The sequence below is a fragment of the Oryctolagus cuniculus genome, chromosome 4, assembly GCF_964237555.1.
Source record: "Oryctolagus cuniculus chromosome 4, mOryCun1.1, whole genome shotgun sequence".
Lineage (NCBI taxonomy): Eukaryota > Metazoa > Chordata > Mammalia > Lagomorpha > Leporidae > Oryctolagus > Oryctolagus cuniculus.
This window is the reverse complement of record NC_091435.1, coordinates 12,527,212-12,546,675: the sequence shown is the minus strand read 5'-3', so window position 1 is coordinate 12,546,675 and position 19,464 is coordinate 12,527,212. Positions and strand designations below refer to the sequence as shown.

At 57.3% G+C, this 19,464-nt stretch overlaps 1 protein-coding gene across 3 annotated transcripts in view; it reads right to left on the bottom strand.

The window, feature by feature from the left end:
- Nucleotides 1-19,464, bottom strand: part of URB1 (URB1 ribosome biogenesis homolog) — an 81,341-nt gene that overhangs the window by 32,816 nt on the left and 29,061 nt on the right. For all 3 annotated transcript variants that reach the window (XR_011387734.1, XR_011387733.1, XM_070071878.1), the window contains exons 14-27: nt 18,968-19,080; nt 17,129-17,245; nt 15,865-15,981; nt 14,897-15,035; nt 14,054-14,224; nt 13,048-13,241; nt 11,225-11,443; nt 10,435-10,614; nt 8,299-9,154; nt 7,411-7,612; nt 6,658-6,844; nt 4,378-4,436; nt 1,765-1,958; nt 64-174 (exon numbers count right to left, since the gene is read on the bottom strand). Coding sequence is in view for 1 of the 3 variants with exons in the window: in XM_070071878.1 (XP_069927979.1) it covers nt 64-174; nt 1,765-1,958; nt 4,378-4,436; nt 6,658-6,844; nt 7,411-7,612; nt 8,299-9,154; nt 10,435-10,614; nt 11,225-11,443; nt 13,048-13,241; nt 14,054-14,224; nt 14,897-15,035; nt 15,865-15,981; nt 17,129-17,245; nt 18,968-19,080 (2,859 nt within the window). In the remaining 2 variants the exon portion in view is untranslated. The remainder of the gene's footprint in view (nt 1-63; nt 175-1,764; nt 1,959-4,377; nt 4,437-6,657; nt 6,845-7,410; nt 7,613-8,298; nt 9,155-10,434; nt 10,615-11,224; nt 11,444-13,047; nt 13,242-14,053; nt 14,225-14,896; nt 15,036-15,864; nt 15,982-17,128; nt 17,246-18,967; nt 19,081-19,464) is intronic.

Genomic DNA, 19,464 nt, shown 5'->3' with positions numbered 1-19,464 from the left:
GCTGCTCACCCCTCCCACCACTTACACACTCCCCACTCTCAGCCCCGGGCTCTCAAACCTCACCTAGGACACTGAGGGTGGCACCGTAGGCCCCGAGAAGCACGGCGAAGTGGCTGCTCTCACACACAGAGGGACACATCCTCACCACCATCAGCATCAGGTCCACCAGGGCTTCTGGAATAAAACAGCGTCAACCACACAGCTCTGCCGGGGCGTGACGCTCAGGCTAAATGTGGGAATAAAACAGCGTGAGCCACACAGCTCTGCCGGGGCGTGACGCTCAGGCTAAACGTGGGAAGCCCACCAGGAGCCACTGAGACTTTCAAGGGGTCCCCTTGGGGCTGCCATCCAGTCCCTTCCCCGTGTCTCTTCAGCTTTACATCAGTGTCTTCTCCATCACCTGTCTTCCTGGGTCTCTGACACGGCTGAACACCATTCTCTGCTCACTGTCCCCACCTGCCTCGCAGGCCACCCAGGACTGAACCATTCCTGTTGCCTAGCAACGCCCATGAGAGCCAGCCTGCTGGTCTCCTCGCGTGTCTGTGGCGACACTGGGGTGAACAACTCTGCACTGTCAGTGTCTAAAGCAGAAGGCACGCAGGTGCGCCCAGCGCAGCACACTTGGCCGTGGAGAAGCACTTAGGACAGGGTTAGGCATTCACTATACGACACCCTTTACTGCGACTGCGTATTACAGGGCAGCAGCCCCACACACGTGGTGTTCACCGCACAGATGGGCTGCAGCAAGAGGCCACACCAAGCAATGGGTCTGTGCCCTCCAGGCCTGCGTAAGTACACTCTGCAACATTCGCACAATGATGGAATCACAGTGACGCAGGCCTGAACTAGACTGAACTTGTAGTGACGTCTCGTGATGTAGGGGCGTGGCTTCCTCTCTAGACACAGGGGGGCACTGAGGGTGGGAACCTACAGCCCACCTTCTCTGACCCTCCCGCAGCCCACCCACGTGGGCACTGACGCACACACTGACGAAGCAGGAATGCAGCCCAACTTGGGGCTCGAGAAGTCTCCTAGCAACAACTGCTGACAAGTTTTACCCTTTCCCTCGCTAAAAGTTGCAATCTTCTCATTAACAAATTTCAGGGGCTGGCGCTGTGGCGTAGCGGGTAAAGCCACCGCCTGCAGTGCCAGCATCCCATATGGGCACCAGTTCGAGTCGCGGCTGCTCCATTTCCCATCTGGTTCTCTGCTAAGGTCTGGGAAAGCATTAGCAGATGGCCTAAGTCCTTGGGCCCCTGCACCCCTGTAGGAGACCCAGAGGAAGCTCCTGGCACCTGGCTTCAGATCAGCTCAGCTCCAGCTGTTGCGGGCATTTGGGGAGTGAACCAGCGGATGGAAGACCTCTCTCTCTGCCTTTCAAATAAATAAATAAATCTTAAAAAAAAAAAAAAAAGTGTCCAACTGCTCGATTTCATTTCAGATGTCTACATACTTCCCCCATACCCTAATTTCCCTAATTCCTAGATTTTGATGCTAGCCCACAGTATGGCAATACGACCTCAGATAGGACTTCTGCAGCCAAGCAGGGCCTGAACAACAGGTCTGCAGAGCCTACTTGACTGCAAGGCAGAGGAAACAGGCGTTACCTCAGATCTGACAGAACTAAGGGACTCCCACACCATTCTGGTAATGGGCCCTTGGCCCTGAAAACACACGAGACAAGCTTTGGTGCAGAGCTGAATGAAGGCGGAGGATACCAGGGAGTAAGATCGGGGTCTGCAAGGGGAGGGGGCAGGGGGCTACCTTTCACTTGGGTGTCAGGGACGTCCTCTTCTTCAGACTTCAGGAGCGTGGGCAAGAACAGGGAGTGCTGGGTGAGCATGGTGTGGACCAGCGGGAGCTGGACGAGCGTCGTGCGCCCGGGGCTTCCGGGCGCGTACAGGAGCTGGGTGGCCGCACACAGGGTCTTCAGAAACGTGTGGTCCTGGTATCGAGACCTAGCAGCAGCAGACCGAGGGAGAAGCGCTTCACGAAAGGGCAACTTTACCTCACAGGAGACAAACAAGCCTTTCCCTCAGCTCTTCAAACACAGCACCAGGCGAAGATCTCCCAGGAATGGCCGCAGACCCCCGCTGCAGATCCTCCCACCGACGGCGCCACACTCTCTCACAGGGACCCGCCCGTCACCACTGCACCTCTCAAGCCAAATGGGGGATGCAGCACACTCATTTGCTTTATCACACAAACACCAAACAAAGCCCTGAGCAGCTGAGGCGCCCGCAGGCAGCAGAGGAGCTGAGCCTCAGCGGAGGCCACACCGGGTCTCCGAGCCCCCCGCCAGGGCGGCCCCCCTCCTCCTTGCTCTCTGCTGCACAGACCGTCCGTCAGACAGCACAGAAGGTACAGGAATGGGTGTTTGTACGGTGGCTAAGACCCCTCTTCACATGCCCACATCCTCTATCAGGGTGCCCAGTTCAAATCCTGGCTCTGCTTCCAATCCAGCTTCCTGCTGATGCACACACTGGGAGGCAGCAGGTGATGGCTCAAGTACTTGGGTGTTTTCCACCCATAAGGGAGACCCAAACTCCATTCCAGGATCCTGGCTTCGGTCTGTTCTAGCTCCAGTTGCTGCAGTGAGGTGGTGAACCAATGGAAAGAAAATTCTGTCTTTCAAGTAGAGTGAAAAACTTCTTTGATTTTTAAGTTACAGGAGCAACAAAACATCGTTTCATAACTCTCCCATTGCCACAAACTAGGGTCTGACCATATCAAGTGTCAGTGACCTGTGAGGGCAAATGAACTCACACACGCCATGCCAGGAGCCCACAGTCACCTGCGCAGCACCAGGGAGAGCTGAGAGCCTTGTGAAGTTGGAGGTGTGCTGATGCTAATGGCCAGCAGGGGCCCCGTCCCACCCCAACACCACCACCTGCATGGCAAGCAGCACGAGTCCCTGCCAGGGGCAGCTTTTTGGGCGAATAAACAAACCAAAAAAACACACAGTCAGAAGGTGGAACATTCTACAGTGGTCAAAATGCATGACTTAAGATGGACACGTATTGGTGTGGATAAAACAGAAGTGTCCGAGAAACAGGACACACAAAGGAGAGATCAGTGTAAAATGCTAAACACACTGAACAATGTTATTGTTGAAACACATAAAGGCTGGCGCCGCGGCTCACTAGGCTAATCCTCAGCCTGCGGCACCAGCACCCCAGGTTCTAGTCCCGGTTGGGGTGCCGGATTCTGTCCGAGTTGCCCCTCTTCCAGTCCAGCTCTCTGCTGTGGCCCAGGAAGGCAGTGGAGGATGGCCCAAGTGCTTGGGCCCTACACCCGCATGGGAGACCAGGAGGAAGCACCTGGCTCCTGGCTTTGGTTTGGTGCAGCGCCGGCCATAGCAGCCATTTGGGGGGTGAACCAACGGAAAGGAAGACCTTTCTGTCTGTCTGTCTCTCTCTCTCTGTCTAAATCTGCCTGTCCAAAAAAAAAAAAAAAAAAAAAAAAAAAAAAAAGAAGCAGCAGCACACAAGGACACATCAATACAGAGCTGGAAAATCTGCACACACCAGAGCACAGCCTTGGAAGACTGGTGACTTTTGGGTGTGTATGTGTGTGACAATGAATTAGGACAAGTATGAGAGAACTTTATAGTGTGTGGAAAACAGGACTAAGACAGGTATAGTTTGGTGTTAAAAATCCAGGGGCCAGCACTCTGACACGGCAGGTTTAGCCTCTGCCTGTGGTGCTGGCATCCCATATGGGCACTGCTTCGTGTCCCAGCTGCTCTCCTTCCAATCCAGCTCTCTGCTATGGCCTGGGAAAGGGTGGAAGATGGCCCAACTGCTTGTGCTCCTGCACTCACGTGGGTGACCCAGAAGACGCTCCTGGCTTCTGGCCCCTGGGTTTGGAGTGGCCCAGCTCTGGCTGTTGCAGCCATCTGGGGAGTGAACCAGTGGATAGATCTCTCTGCCCCTCAAATAAATAGATAATTTTTTTTTTTTAAATCCACATGTAGCTTCTTAACATGCATTCTTCATGAACTTTTTGAAGATGCCTTTGCATGCATGAATTTCCTAATTTTTTGCACGACAAAACTTTCTATGACCTTTTGGAAGCACTCCCAGGTAGAAAACTATCAGCATTTATTACATTTGAGTACTGCTACTAGTTTCTGCACATTTTTGTATTTACTAAATATCTCCTGTTTTAGAAACACGCTTCCTCCTCCTCACCACTGGCCCCGTGTGCCGTCGGGTAGATCATTTAACCCCTCCAATGGCTCTCGTCTCTACTATGGAGACCACAGCCGCTGTGCCGTGTGTAATGCAAACAGCAGGAGATAAAGGAGCGTCCCAGCATCAGTGAGTGACACTGACTCTTTCACCAGATGGCACCAAGATTCTCAAATCCACTTACTTGAGTCCCGTCTTCACAAATTTCTGCCAGTCCCCGGGATCAACTTCGTTACATGCATGCTAGGAATAAAGAAAGCAAGACATCCACGTGGACTATCTCAGTGACTTCTGAAGACACTAAGAAGAAAACCCAACCACACAACCTGCAGGAAGGCGCCTGCTCTGGAAAACGCACTGCTTTCACGTTTGAGAGAGAGGTTATCTCTGCCAGGAGTGCTGGCACTCTCTTGGCATACGCACGATCACAACGGGCAAGAGGAAACTTTCCGAGCGCCCTGTCACTCTGTCCTGTCTTCCACTGCAGATGGCACTAAGGGACTGGAAAGAGCAGAAGACCACCCACGGACCACCTTCCCCCATCCTCAGGCTGCACGGCGTGAAACGGTCTGTGTGACAGGAGAGTGATGCTGGCACCAGAGGGACCGGCTAGCGCCACTGTGCGCTCGGGCCACTGCCTCCGGCAGGCCGGCCGCGCCCTGGAGACCACGCTGCCAGAGGCGGCAGGGGAAAGGCAAGCAGCAGCCGCGTCTCCCTGCCCGGGCACGGCTCCGGCGGCTCCTCTTTCAGGACGTCACTCAAGACGACTGAGCAGGGGCATGAAGACGGACCACGCGAGATCCCCGGGCCGCCGTTCCCCAAACACGTAATGGGACGGCTCTACCTAGAGGAGACTGTTCACTTCCTTCTTGTTGTCTTTGCGTCGCTTATGGTTGCAATGAGTGTGCTGGCTGGTTTCAGGATCACAAAACCCAGTAATTCAAAACGTTCGGGAGAGGAGGCGGGAGGGGGTGTCACACACGGACGCTGCTTGGCAACCAGAACCACTCATCCCCACACCCGGAAGGAAGCCGGACACACACACGCGTGGTGTTGGCTTACACTGCACGGAGGTGATCTGAGGGTGAGGGGGTTTTGGAGACAAGCACAGGAACTTTACGAGGTGATGGGGTGAGGGCACTCAGGTGTGTCATCCACACACTAGCATTCGTGCGCCCTCCATTCACAAAGCTCTGACACGAGGAATCAAGCCTGAAAGTAGAGGCTTTCAAGTCTCTGAGAGCAACTTGATGACCCACACACGTATCTAGGGCGAGCAGGCCTGCTCACGGTCACAAGGTCTTGGGTTCAGAGTTAACCACGAGCCCCAGGCTGCAGGACTCCTAATGCAATGTCACTCACACTCCGGGGTGTTAAACACTTCTGCGCAAAACCCAACACCAGGGGAAAAAGACAACTCATGAGAAGAGTGGCCAAATGATTCTGAATTTCATAAAACTATCACTGCACACCACTGAGCCCCAAGCATGAGAAACTTGACGAAAACTACACTGAGGTTCAAAAAACATGAAAATCACCCAGAGGGGAAAAAAAAAAAAAAACAATGAACAGAGGAGCAAAGACAGGAGGAGAGATTTCTTACTGGGAATAAAGATAACATCTTTAAAATACTTAGAAAACAAATAAGCCATCAACCAGGACTTCACACCCGGTGAAATACTTCCCAGCTTGCTCTGTGAGGCCAGAGAAACCCGAACTAAGACCAGAGACATGCCAGGGAAGTAAGAGCACACACGAAAATCTAAAAATTCTAAGAAAATCAAATTCAACAATGTACGTATAAAAGGGACAGTCCATCACATTCATAGGCTAATCTAGGGAATGCAAGGTTGTCTTAACATTCGGAATAATTCATCGTGCTGATGGGTTAACTGAAACACGAGATCGTATGTAATATCTTAGATGCAAAAAAGCAGCTGACAGGGCCGGAGCCGTGGCTCAATAGGCTAATCCTCCGACTAGCGGCGCCGGCACACCGGGTTCTAGTCCCGGTCGGGGCGCCGGATTCTGTCCCGGTTGCCCCTCTTCCAGGCCAGCTCTCTGCTATGGCCAGGGAGTGCAGTGGAGGATGGCCCAGGTGCTTGGGCCCTGCACCCCATGGGAGACCAGGAAAAGCACCTGGATCCTGGCTCCTGCCATCGGATCAGCGCGGTGCGCCGGCTGCAGCGGCGGCCATTGGAGGGTGAACCAACGGCAAAGGAAGACCTTTCTCTCTGTCTCTCTCTCTCACTGTCCACTCTGCCTGTCAAAAAAAAAAAAAAAAAAAAAAAAAAGCAGCTGACAAACTCCAGCATCCGTTCCTGATGAGATGCCACCGAGGGGCTGCCGCTCCACCCCTGGGCCCTTCTCATCTGCCACACGGCCTGAAACGTATCTGCAAATCTGGTCCGTCTTGGCACGCCTCCCCCTGAAGTTAACCCTCTGACTGGGAAAGGACACCCACCAGCAACTCATTCAGTCTGAGCAGCATCTGCTTCTCCTGGCCCCGGGCGCCGTCATCACCCTGGGGGCTCCCACTGAAAGACGCGAGCAGCCACTTGATGCAGGACTCCAGCAGGGTCCTCCTCCAGGCAGCCAGCTCTTCTGCCGAGCCCTCCAGGGCCGCCGAGATGGAGTCTGCCACACTCCAGCTGCAGCGGGAGACAGAGGAGTCGCAGAGTGAGAGGGAGGCTGAGATCCAGCAGGGCACAGAGGACAGATGCCCCCTCTCAAGGGAGCACGGGTCTCCCGGCACTCTTGAGCCAACATTAGACACATCCCAGGGTTTTTACCACTAAGGAGAACCATAGTAACACTCCAGAAAATGGCTCTACGGCCAGCTTTGTCAAGACCAGGTGTCTCAACTGCAGCGCTACTGGCATTCTGGGCCATGTGACTCTTTTTTCTGGGGGCTTCCCTGTGTGTGTGGGGGGGGGACTTAGTAGTACCCTGGCCCCCTGCATGTTAGATGCCAGGGTGGGACAATAACAAACGTGGGCACCGCCAACTGTGTCCCCGGAACCACCCATCTCGGGCAATCAGCCTCCGCCCTCCACTCAGAGACGCATCTGCCCGGCCAGGGGGCTGAAACGCAGACTTCTCATAGGAGCAGCCCTCCCACCGCTCGACACAACAGCAACACAGCCACTCATCTTTCACTGTGTTACTTCCAGAAAGAGCAGTGGGCCCCAGCCACCGGGCAGCCTGAGCCTCCTACCCCTTGTGAGTGCCCGGAGCCTGCAGCAAGCCGGGCAGCTGGCCCATGAGAACGCGGAGATCCTTGGCTCTCGCAAACGGGACCAGCTGGGCCAGGACCTCGTGGTGCAGGTCCGACGCGGGGGAGTCGTCGGCACTGAGAAGCCTGTCTTGCAGCCGCCTCCACAGCGCCTTCCTCAGGACAGGAACCACAGCGGAGGACACTAGGACAGACACACAGAGGCGACGTCATCACAGGCAATGGCGGCTGGAGGCGGCTCAGGGCAGCTCACAGGGGCTGCGTTTATCCGCCTTTCCTGGTGGACTCAGCAGCCCCAGGCACTCCCTTCAGTGTCCAGTTCTACGCTCTAGCCAGCGGACCCGGGGATGGCCCCAACCGAGTCCATGCCAGGAGCTCTGAACTCACAGGACCGGAAGGTCCCTGCTGCAGGGCGCTGTCTTCCACAAACACCTGTCACTCTGGGAGAAAGCGTGCGGAACAGGGAAAGCGATGAGTGCAAACTCACGCGGGTTCAATGCACAGGAACTCATTAGAGGTGATGGACTCAGCCACCTTCCTCCAGAGGTGGGGAGGGCAGGACGGACGAGCGAAGGCTTATCCCCGAGTGGCTCCTGCAGCTTCACCAGACAGGCCCGGTGGCCCCAGTCACTGCCCAGCCCTCCCCCCGGCCTCTATGGGGTAGCACAAGGGGCGTGAGTCAAGCCAGGAGGTCAACAGGCCCCGAGAGGGCTGCAGCTTTCTCGGTCCTCGGAGGCGGGTCAGATGCCAGAGGAGCCAGAGGCAAACCACACCTCAGAGTGTGGAGTGGCAGGGGTTGGGGGCGGCCCCACAGTTCAGTGCCTTAGCTCCTCCCGCTTCAACATCCCAGCTGCCCATCCTCTCTCCTACCTCCTGCTGGGCGTGCGAAGAGCCCCCGCGTGCGGCACCGGAGGTACTCGTGGACGAGGGGCAGGAAGTCATCCGGGTCCTCTTGCAGGCCGAGCCCGGCGCCGGGCTGCCTGCACCACAACTCAAAGCCCAGCAGGTGGGTGCAGCTCTGCTGGAGGAGCAGCGCGGCGATGCCGAGGGCGGCCTGTGTCCGCCGGGCCAGGCAGTAGTGCAGCAGCTCGGCCCCAGCCACGGGCGCCAGCTCTGGGTCTCTCTGCAGAGCGCGGAGGAACACGGCGTCCAGCTCATCCACGGCCAGCGCGGGGAGCAGAGCCCCCAGGCCTCTCACGTACTCCGAGGACCAGAGGAGCTCGCCACTCTGTAGCCGGTCCGGGCGGCTGCTGGTGAGCAGCTGCACCAGGGTCCTCCCCAGAGCGCTCAGGCACCTCTCCTCCCCGGCGGACTCTGTGGGGCGCCGGGCCAGCAGCTGGGCCTCGGGCAGGCCCAACAGGGCCAGCGTGACCTCGCGGAGCTGGGTGCCTTCCATGTACGGGTGCAGCTCCCGCAGGGCCTCCAGCTGAGGCGGGGTCTTGGGTGACGACGGGGCTGGGCCTGCCCTCCTCGCTCGCAGCTCTTTGAGCACACTTCGAGTGATGGCCTCCGAGTACTTGGAGAGGAGGCCCAGCTGAGCCCTGCTCTGCAGGATCGGGGCACACGACCCCAGCAGCTGAAGGACCCCGGCACTGAAGTGGGCTGCGAGCAGCTTCACAAGGACCGGGCTGAGGGTGTGTGGGGGCAGGGCCTGCTGCTCCAGGGCCAGGAACCAGCCCTCCAGCGTGGGGTGTCCGAGGACGGCCACCAGCACCTCCTCCAGGGTCTGAAAGACAGCGACAAGGCACAGCCTCAGGCAGGGCTCAGGGTGGGGAAAGAGGCAGCGACTGCTGTGCGCGTATGGGCCCTGCTCAGTGAGAGAGCAGAGGGCAGCCTTCCTACCCCAGCCCGTCCTCCACAGCCCTTGCAGGTGTACGCGCCCCAGCTGCTGTCCATCAGAGCTACACGGCCACAAGGTCACACATGGCCTCCCCTGCACGGCCGTGGGCACCAGGGACTCGTCAGCACCCCAGATCATGAGCAGGTGTCTGATGAATCCAGCCCGGGTGGCCTACTGTGTGCAACACTGCTCTCACAGCCAGCGGGCGGAGAGGCCAGGCCACGCACAGACACTAACGTGATGAAGACCACTCACCCACTGGCTTCTCCGCAGCCTGGCCCTCCAAGAGAACTCGGGGGTCTCCCAACAGCTGGGGAGAGGTGAGTACAGCCTAACTAAGACCATGTGTCTGCGGAAGGCAGACTGGGGTTAAAGGGCCCCAGTCCCAGCCTGAAGGTGGTCCTGTTTCCACTTTCAGAAGACAGGGTCTCGGAGGTCCCTGAGACCAGATGCGACCCCAGCAGAGGAGACGAGAAGGCAGCTGAGCATCCACGGAGGGACTGGACCAAGATCGGATCCTGATGCCCCAGCCACCAAGTCCCGCCCAGGACGGGACGGCAGGGAGTTTTCTTCCTCGTTATTCAATCAGAGGAGGCAAGAGGAGTCCTGGCCCCTTCCAAGAGAGCAGTATCAGCCAGGAGCAGAAAAGCAGCCCACGTGTCGGGGTGCTGCCCCCCCCCAAAGCACCCAAAGGCCGCCCACAAGTCAACTTGGAGACCAAAGCAGGAGGGCTGTAGTGTGCAGGTCCATGATACTGTGAGGTACGGAATGTGTCTGCCTCCCAGCTGTGACAAACAGCCCCGGCCCCCTGACACAGCTGCCGTCCAGCCTGATGCCAGGAGAGAGGCGCTGGCTGTTGCTGGGAGCACGAGTTCCCCAGTGCACCTGCCCACCACCGTCCTCCACTCGGGAAAAACCCACGCTGGGCTCCTCAAGACCACACAGCAGGCCTGGGACAGCTGCCCGCGGTGCCTGCAGAGGACCAACGCTCCTCTCTGGGCGGGAGTAACAGGCAGTTGGTAGCAGCTCTGCTGTGGTTTCTGCATTTCTCTGTTTTTCTACCATGAATAAATCTGTCTGATCAGAAGTGCAGAGAAGGCCCCTATCGGTGACTTCACAGGAAAAGGCCACGGGCGGGGGCACCCGCGGGACAGGGTCACAATAACCTGGTCATTGGCCAACTCCAGCGCGGCCATGGACTCCATGTCCAGAAAGAGGTCGGATTCGGCCCGGGCAGCCTCGCACTTCTGCCGGTTCTGGGCATCCAGCTGCTCACAGTGGACAACCAGGCGCCTGAGGAGGTCCAGGAAGAGCAGCAGCAGGGGAGGCCCTGCGCTTCTGCCCAGCTGTGAGGATGAGAGACACACAAGCCTCAGTCGGGGCGGGCTGGCGGCCACCAGGACTGCCACGACCTGCGTCACCAGAGTAGCGGAGACAGGCCCTTGGCCTAGCAGTTTACACACCTGCATTCTACATGGGAACACCCGGATTCAACACCCGTGCCGGGAGGGCTTCCTGCTAACACACACCCTGGGAGAGGCAGCCAAGATGGCTCCACCTAGGAAACCTGGATTGAGTTCTTGGTTCCCAGCTTAACTGTTGCAGCGACAGAAAGCTACTGGGTTAATGAACTTATGAAAGACCAAGGGGACGCCTGGCTGGGCCACTGCCCAGCCTCTCACAGGAGGGCCCCGTCCTGACCACAGCCACCAGGAGTCAGCAGCTGCACACAGGGAGCCAGCTGCTGGGGCGCCGGCTGGCCTGTGCAGACTGGGGCCGAGACTGTCCCTGCTTGCTCCGGGGAAAAAAGGCGGTGCCAACTGGTGTGCAAAGGAGCCACGGGCCTGCCCTGAGGCCATCAGAAATCCTGTCCCTGGGCGTGGCGCCAAGCCAAAGGCCACGTTCTCTGAGGAGGGAGTGTGGGAGCACGGGAGCCAGGGCGGGGAACAGGCTCACCTGACCGAAGCTGTCCACGGTGCTCCGCAAGTACAGCAGCACTTGCTTGGCCGAGCGTGGGATCTGGCGCAGGGGGAGGCCCGGGAGGGCGGCCTGCAGCTGTGCCTGTACATGCTCATCACGCAGCATCTGGCTCTCGTAGGCTGCCTGCAGCAAGGCAGGGAAGCTGGAGGCCGAGAGCGTAGCGTGGGGCACAGGGCCATCCGACACCTGCAGCGGCTGAGGGAGCAGCAAGAGATGGGAGACCAACCACATTAGTCACGCACATCGCCAGCCCACGGTCGACCACACGCATCCCACACATCATGCGTTCTCACTGGCCCAACGTGGGGCGGTTTCTCCAGGTGCAGGCCGCAGAGAAGACTGTAGTCACTGGCCTCACTGGGAACCAGGAAATCACAAGGCCAACAGCGGCTCGCGCTGGCAGCCACTTGCCTTCCAGCGCCCTGCCCCGGAGCTGCACTGGAAGAACACAAGGTCTACGCAGGGAACAGAGCAACTGCCTCAGGCGGGCGTGGCTCCTTCCCCTAACAGAATCCCCAAAGCGCCTTTGCTGCCTTATCCCAAATGGCCTACGTTATTTATTATCAGCGTCCCACTTCCTAAGGCTAATAAAACCCAAGGCTGCACGTGCCACGGAACTCGGTGGTTCTCCAAGTGTGGTCCCTGGCTGGGATGTGAGGACAGCAGGCTCTCGGGCCCTACCCAAGCCTGCTGCAGGGGCCTCAGGCACGCCGTGCGGGCGCAGACTCACTGCTGTGACTTACTCAAAATGGATCCCCTAGGGGACACAGCACTGAACGTGTAATACCTCCACACAGGGCAGGGCACGGTCTGGCTGCAACCACGGCCTGTATGTGGAGGGAGCTGGCAACAGCTGTGTTGGGTGTGAGCTCTGCACCCAGACTGCCTGGGCAGTCCCAACTCCGTCACTTGGTGCCTCAGTTTACCCACATAGAGGAGGGTAGGTGTCTTGATCTACTTCTCAAAGTTGCTGTGAGGCTTAACTGAATTAAAATGCACACAGAACACACAGTATGGGGGTCTAACATGCACCTGGCAAACAAACAGAAATCATGCTATCAACGCTGGCTAGCGTTCATAAGACAAGGAGGCCCCAAGCTACCTGCTTCTCCAAGTGTGGAGTTAGAACTGAAAGAATACTCGTAAGCACACCCAGCAAAGTTAGCTTCTTGCCCCACCCATCATCTGCAATACTCCATACTGGAGCTGGACTCCCATCACAGGAATGCAGTTTCCAGGGGCTGGTGCTGTGGCGCAGCAGGTTAAGCCGCCACCTGCAGTGCCAGCATCCCATATGGGCGCTGGTTCGAGTCCCGGCTGCTCCACTTCCAATCCAGCTCTCTGCTATGGCCTGGGAAAGCAGTAGAAGATGGCCCAAGTCCCTGGGCCCCTGCACCCATGTGGGAGACCTGGAAGAAGCTCCTGGCTCCTGACTTCATCTCTGGCTTATTAGTTTCTGCCCAAAGAAAACTGCTTTCTTTTACCTTCCTGGCTCTAACACAACGGTGCCTGTGCAGGCCTTGTGGACAAGCTCAGTTCTGCAGCAGAGCTGCGGCACAAGCGTGCACAGGTCAGAGCGACGCTGACACGGTGCTGGGGCCGTGACCGCAGTTATCACCGCCACGCAGCGCGGGAATCGCCCTCTGCTGCGTTACTGAGACGTCGTGTTGCAGCCACGTTGGTGGAGAACAGCGACGCTACTGAGCTTCCCCTCTACGCGAAGGAAACGAGGGCAAACGCTTCACCCTGTGCACCGCGCGGCTCCCTGGCTACACGGCTGCAGGGCAGCCCCAGCTTACCCCAGCCTCTCGGGCTTGCTCGGGGATCCACAGGCTGTAGTATCTGCGAAACCGGGAGAGCTGATGGCAGCAGGGCGGGCCTGGAGGTTCAAACTTGTCATAAGCCTGCAGCAGAAGACACAGGGCCAGGGGGTCCCTCTGCGAGTGGAGGAGGTCGGTCAGCACTGCGGTCAGATACGCCACGATGCCTTCCCCTGCAAGGAACGTAGGCCTGTTCGAACGCCCTTCTGAGAGCCAGCACTGCCACCTCCTCCCACATCCGCACGAGGCCCGGAACACCGCACGCAGACTCCAGGAGCACCCCACACCCACACATGGGTAAGCGCTGCTGCTGCTGACGACTAGGCTCGGGGCTAGTGAGCACAGCACATGAGCAGACATCAGGGCCTGACACAGTGGATGGCCAGGCGGTAGAGGCACTGGAGAGGAACCGGGACGCACCAGGCACTCACCAATCCCGCTCTTCCGCCTTGGCACACAGCCTCTCGTGCAGGGAGGGCGACCACATGCCACTTCAGCCACTTGTAGGCCGAGACAGCCCCTGCCTGCCCGCCCCCTCTCTCTTCCCCTTCCCCAGGGATCCTGAAGCCACATGCTGAGATGGCAGAGTTACAGAGCTGACTCCCGCAGGACAGCCCACAGAAGAGCAAGCTCGCCCATTCTAGACTTTGAAGACAACTTTCCACATCAAACCATGGATGCACTGGGGCTCACCTGGTACTGCAGCCAAGCCTGAGCTCCCCAGACTACACTACGCTGATCTGGGAGCACTTGCTGGGCCTAAGTTGCCTGGAAGACCCCGCAGAATGAGGGCTTCACCGTTAGCATCAAGTTACCCAGAATAAATCCCGAGACAACACCAGCGTCACGGCTACTGCCCACCCAGCCCATGCTCGCCGGGCGGCTGCGCCCAGGTGGACTACACACTTGCTGCCTTCCGTCCTCAGCGACTGTTTCCTCTGGAGCCTCTGGCCTGACGCAGCCGGAGCAGCCTGAGTCCACGTACCTGCTTCATTCTCCTGCCCAAGGAGCAGCTTATTCCTGGCTTCCAGGGCTGCGGGAACCACCGCGCTGAACGGAAAAGTGAGCAGGATCATGTCTTCGTTTAACAGGAACCCTATTTCTTCATCCAAGCCTTCGCTGCCCTCCACCAGGACGTCCACCATGTCGAGAACATCTGAGACACAGAGCAGGGACCCAGGTGAGGCAGAGCCATTGCCAATAACCCTCCAGGGTTCCAGAAGCAAGAGACTGTTCGCAAACACAGAAAAAACAAAACCTCAACTCTCCTGGGAGAATACATAACAATACAGTCGGATCTTAAACAGGCGGAGACACTGCGTTTGACAAAACACAGCTCATTCAGCTGGGCTGATGACAGCCACACCTTTCCTCAAGTCACACAAGCAGCCTGAGGAACCTTTAAACTGGAGATTCAGGCAAACAAGCCAAAGTCTGAGAGGCAAAATGGCGTGAGAGTTAAAGCCCAGACAAGGGCCACAGAGCCTGGGTTCAAATCCTGACTCTGCTATACAGCTATGTGAGCTTGAGCAAGTTACTCAACTGCCCTGTGCCTCGCCTGCCTTATCTGTTCATAGAACAACATGACCATCCTGGTCCCCTAGCGTGTTGGTAACTTAGGACGGCACCTGGCACGTAGAACCTGCACGAATGAAAACAGTCCCGCAGGTTCTGTTCATATTTCCCGCCCCGTGAGCAGATAAGGCGGGTTTCACTTCCACAGCAGGCTGATCCTTGATGCACAGGCACGGGACAGCTGCAGTTCGCTTCCTCCATGCCACCGTGGCTTCATCTGCAGGTTCCCGGCACAAGAGGGAGGTGCACCTACCATCGATGTGGGAGACAGGGATGCTGACGTCGTCGGCGTCTTGCTTCGTCATGGTGGCCTGCAGCGTGCTGGCTTCTTGGACAAAGTCAGATGCTTTGTCTGTGTAGGAATACGGATTTGCCACCAAAGTCAACAAGACCTGAGCAGGAGCGAGCCAGGTGAAAGACGGTCAGATGGCCACAGGCGAAACAAAAAGAAAGGGCACCGGTCAACACCACGGGAAGTTCTAACGTGAACAGTGCTTAACAAGAACAATAATTCGACTGCAACGCTGTCTTTTTAAAAATTTTCTATCGTGGCATTTTTTTTTTTTTTTTTTTTTTGACAGGCAGAGTGGACAGTGAGAGAGAGAGACAGAGAGAAAGGTCTTCCCTTGCCGTTGGTTCACCCTCCAATGGCCGCCGCGGCCGGCGCGCTGCGGCCGGCGCACCGCGCTGATCCGATGGCAGGAGCCAGGAGCCAGGTGCTTTTCCTGGTCTCCCATGGGGTGCAGGGCCCAAGCACCTGGGCCATCCTCCACTGCACTCCCGGGCCACAGCAGAGGGCTGGCCTGGAAGAGGGGCAACCGGGACAGAATCCGGCGCCCCAACCGGGACTAGAACCCGGTGTGCCGGCGCCGCTAGGCGGAGGATTAGCCTAGTGAGCCGCGGCGCCGGCCCTATCGTGGCATTTAAAAAACAATCTATCTCCCTTGAGTATACCGCTGCTTTCCACACTCTCTCAGCGTATTTAGTGTTTTTAATGCATGCCCTGTGCAAAAGCAAACTCCCCAAGGAAATGAAACGGTGCAGCCCTAGGATCCTAGTGCAGAGATTCCAAAGCCAAGTAGATCCGGAGGTCTCGGCAGGAACCAGGGCACCAGGACGCAGCGGCCTGGGGCACAGCCACCACCACGCCTGGACGAGGAGGAGGCCGACCTGTCGTGGTTATCTCCCACCCTGCTCCTGGAGGCGGGAACACCGGCTTACGCGTTCCAGAAACTGAATCACGGCCTCTCTGCGCTCTTCCGCCGTGTTGTCCAAATGCTCCAGCCAGAGCTCCAGCTCCCTCCAGGTGTGCTCAAACACCCCTGTGTCCCGCAGGATCTGTCAGCAAGCAGACAGGGGAAGGTCGGCAGAGAAGCCGCCTCATGGGCAGCTGAGGCCGCTTCACGACGCGCCAGCACCAGGGGCGCTAAACGGGAGAAGGTGGTCCAGACCCTTCCTCTAAAGGCTGCATTTTCATTTCCCACAGAGCACGACCTGTCCTGAGGCAGGACCTGGATCTGCGAGGGGGCTAAATGACATCCTGCATGGCCTGATGACACAGCCCTGAGGTCTAAGCGCCTGGCCTCACAGCAGAGCCCCACAAGAGTGTGCACCAAAGCAAAACCTCAGCACACCAACTGCACCTACTCGCAGTGCCGGGGTCAGGTTCACACCTGCGCTGCCTGGGAGGCAAGGGCAGCCTGCAGAAGCAAGCACTCAGCACCAGTCAGGCAGCTCAGACGGCGAGGTTCAAGTACAGCAAGTTTAACGACGGTGAAAGGCCAAATCCTCACCCCCTACACATAGTGACTGCGGGTTCTGCAGCCTCCCTCTAGCCTTCCTGGGGTCTGAAATGGGACCTGAGTTCTTCCTGCGACAGCCCGGAGAACCGAGTGCAGAGTAAGAGAGGGACGAGGTCTCCCTAAGGAGAGGGCCAAGACACTGGGGACAAGGGAGGAGGCCTGGCCTGTCGGACAGCTCCCCAGAGAGCAGACACGGAGCAAGCACTGAGCCGACCATGTCTGGGGTAAGCTCCCCTCCCACACACTCCCTCTCCCCAACCTAATGGCCGCATCAGGCCCTGCCACCACAGGGGCCGCTCAGAGAGGCGAGGTGCACCGTCCACGGCCACCTCGGAAGTCAGAGGGTGCGTCAAAACTCCGTGGAAAGTGAGCAGTATGAAAAAATTATGAATGGATTTCAAAACTTTTTGCACCAAAATAAACTTATCTTCGAATTCATTCTCCCCAAACCTCTTGAAGCACCCCTGTAGAATCAGGACTGGGATCTAGGAGTCGGACTTCGAGGCCCATGTTTCGTCCGCTTTACCACGCTGCCTCTCAGAAATGCAGCGACGCTCAAGACGCGACACATTAAAGCTGCCATCAAGCCTCTGTTCCTGACTCCGACGACTGTTCACGAAGCACCCCTGCACGGAAGACCCATGCAAAGCACTCTCCAGGGTTAGAAATGGGGAACCGCTCACCTTCATGATCAGAAGCTGGGTCGACGACTTCAGCTGCAAGTGGCTACTGGTCACAAACATCTTCATCAGCAGGTAGAACACGGATCGCTCCGCCACACTTTCTGTGTCTGGGCCTTCCTAGAGCGCAAGCGATCGGATATATTTTTAATGCATGTAACTACATATGGAACCACAGAATGTAAAATAACACAGGCCATTACTTGCTAAGCACACAGATGACTCCCTGCCCAGGATGCTGCCAGGTCCTCCCACTCCTCTCATTTTAATTAGAACTCAGCGAGACTCTGGTGATTTTACACGCAGGTAACCTCAGAAGTTCAGAAACTCACTCACAACCCCAAAACATCAGTTGTAGGAAAAACAGAACTGCAACAGCATAGGCAATGCCTTCCATATGTCGGTGCCATCCCAGGGTCTTGATACATTCTCACTCACTCACTCCTCCCAACAACCCTAGGAGGTGGGTACAGCTGTGAGCCTATTTTCACGTACGTGCAAACGGAGTCCCCAGCCCAGGGCGTCCTGGTGCTGGGCGGTGGGGAGCGGCCCCAGGGGTGTGTGACTCCACCAAAGGCGTACTGCTTGTACTGAAGCAGGATGCCAGAGATGTAGTAACCATTTACTTGTACATAACGTATCCTCCACAAAGGCTCAGAAGTCCACACAGCCCCAGATCCCAGGTGTAAACTCCACTGTGTCTGTGTGATGTGCTGCGGCCCCTGCCAGAGGATGACCCCAAACATTGTCAGCACTGGAGTTGGCTTAGCCCCGCAGATCCTTATATGCGGGTACTTCAGAAAAGTCCTGGGAGGTTTTTATGAACTTTTGGTCATGACCTTGTAAAAGGTGGGGCACTGGAAATACACGTCTCAACACCAGCTCTGTCAAAGTCAGAGGCCTCTGTTCACCTTCCAGTGAGATCACCAAGATCCACTGGCCCAGTTCAGCCACAGTGAAAGCCAGTCAGCGGCAGCACCCACTTGTCACCTGTCCGGGGCTGGGGGCCGTGACCTCAGAGGTGGGAAGGCTGAGAGCAAGGCCTACCACACATGGTTAGGACCTTAGGGAGGTCCCCTGACCACTCCGTGGCCCTGTGCCCTGTCTTTAGTGAGGTGCGTGGAGTAGCCACAGAGGCACACGCTGCAGCCGGGTGTCAGTTAGGGCCACAACGCTCTCCACCTTTCTGGATATGCCACAGGTAAAAGTGCCAATGTCCATTTCCACATCACTGGTTCTCCATAAAACTGTACATAAAACCCAAGTCATTAAAAACATCGTCTGAGCTATGGAGACACACACCTAGACCAGCTTAATGGTGCTCAGCCAATTCCCCCTTTGCACAGAAGGACAGCGCATCTGCGTTATCAAACTGCTGCATCCTGAGCACCCCTTTATGGTTCCCCAGAAAGCCCTGGACGACGTCCCTGAAGGCGGACGTTGTAGTGGTGTGCACTGATTCTCCCACTGTCCCCAGCACTCAGCAGGCTCGTGCCTGTCCCCAACTCCGTCATTCTTCCAGGATGAGGATGAAGGGGCAGGAACATGTGTTTATTTCCAAAAAGGTTTTAAAGTGACTCAAAAATGTAAAACAGTCAAGATCAACAGGTGAAAACCCGCCCCAGCCAGCGACAGCACGTTTCCAAGAATGACAGGTTAGGCATCTGTCTTCCAAAAGCAGATTCCCAAGCAGGCCAGCAGAGGGTTCTGGGGCCTGCTCTGCTCAGGGAGGGCTCTCTACATGGAGAGCCGTTACCTTCTTCCATCGCTCCCCCAGCACGGCCAGGAAGCCGAGAAGCCCAGCCTGTGAGCTGGCAGGAGACGGGGCTGTGTGCTTCCTACCTGTGCCTTCAGCCACAGAAACTTGTTGGCAGGCAGCTCCAGGGCCACCTTCAGCATGTGGTGCTGCAGAATGGGGGGCGCCTCCTCCCCAAGACCCTGCTCGGAGATGATCCCTACGGAGGGAAGAAACAGTCAGGCAGAAGCAGAGGCCCAGCAACCAGATAAGGAAATCAAGAAAGACAGGGGGGCACGTGGGCTCCCGCTCCCTGGGTCCTGCAGTCACTGTCCTGGAGGCTGTGCCCAGGCACACTCCACTGACAGATGCTTCTCTCCCCAGCTCTATCCCAGAATTCCACTTGCCTACAACAGCACCCCCCTGCCACCCAGCCCAGGCTTACCCCATGCACCCACTGGAACCACCACCCCACACTGCCCCCAAGTGTGGCCTTCCGCTCACATCATCCCTCATGTGCGGCACGGGCCTTGCTCTCCAGAGGGCAAGAGCCTGAGGCTGGGTCTCTAAGCTCTGGCCTGGGCTCCGGGTTTCTCCTTTGCTT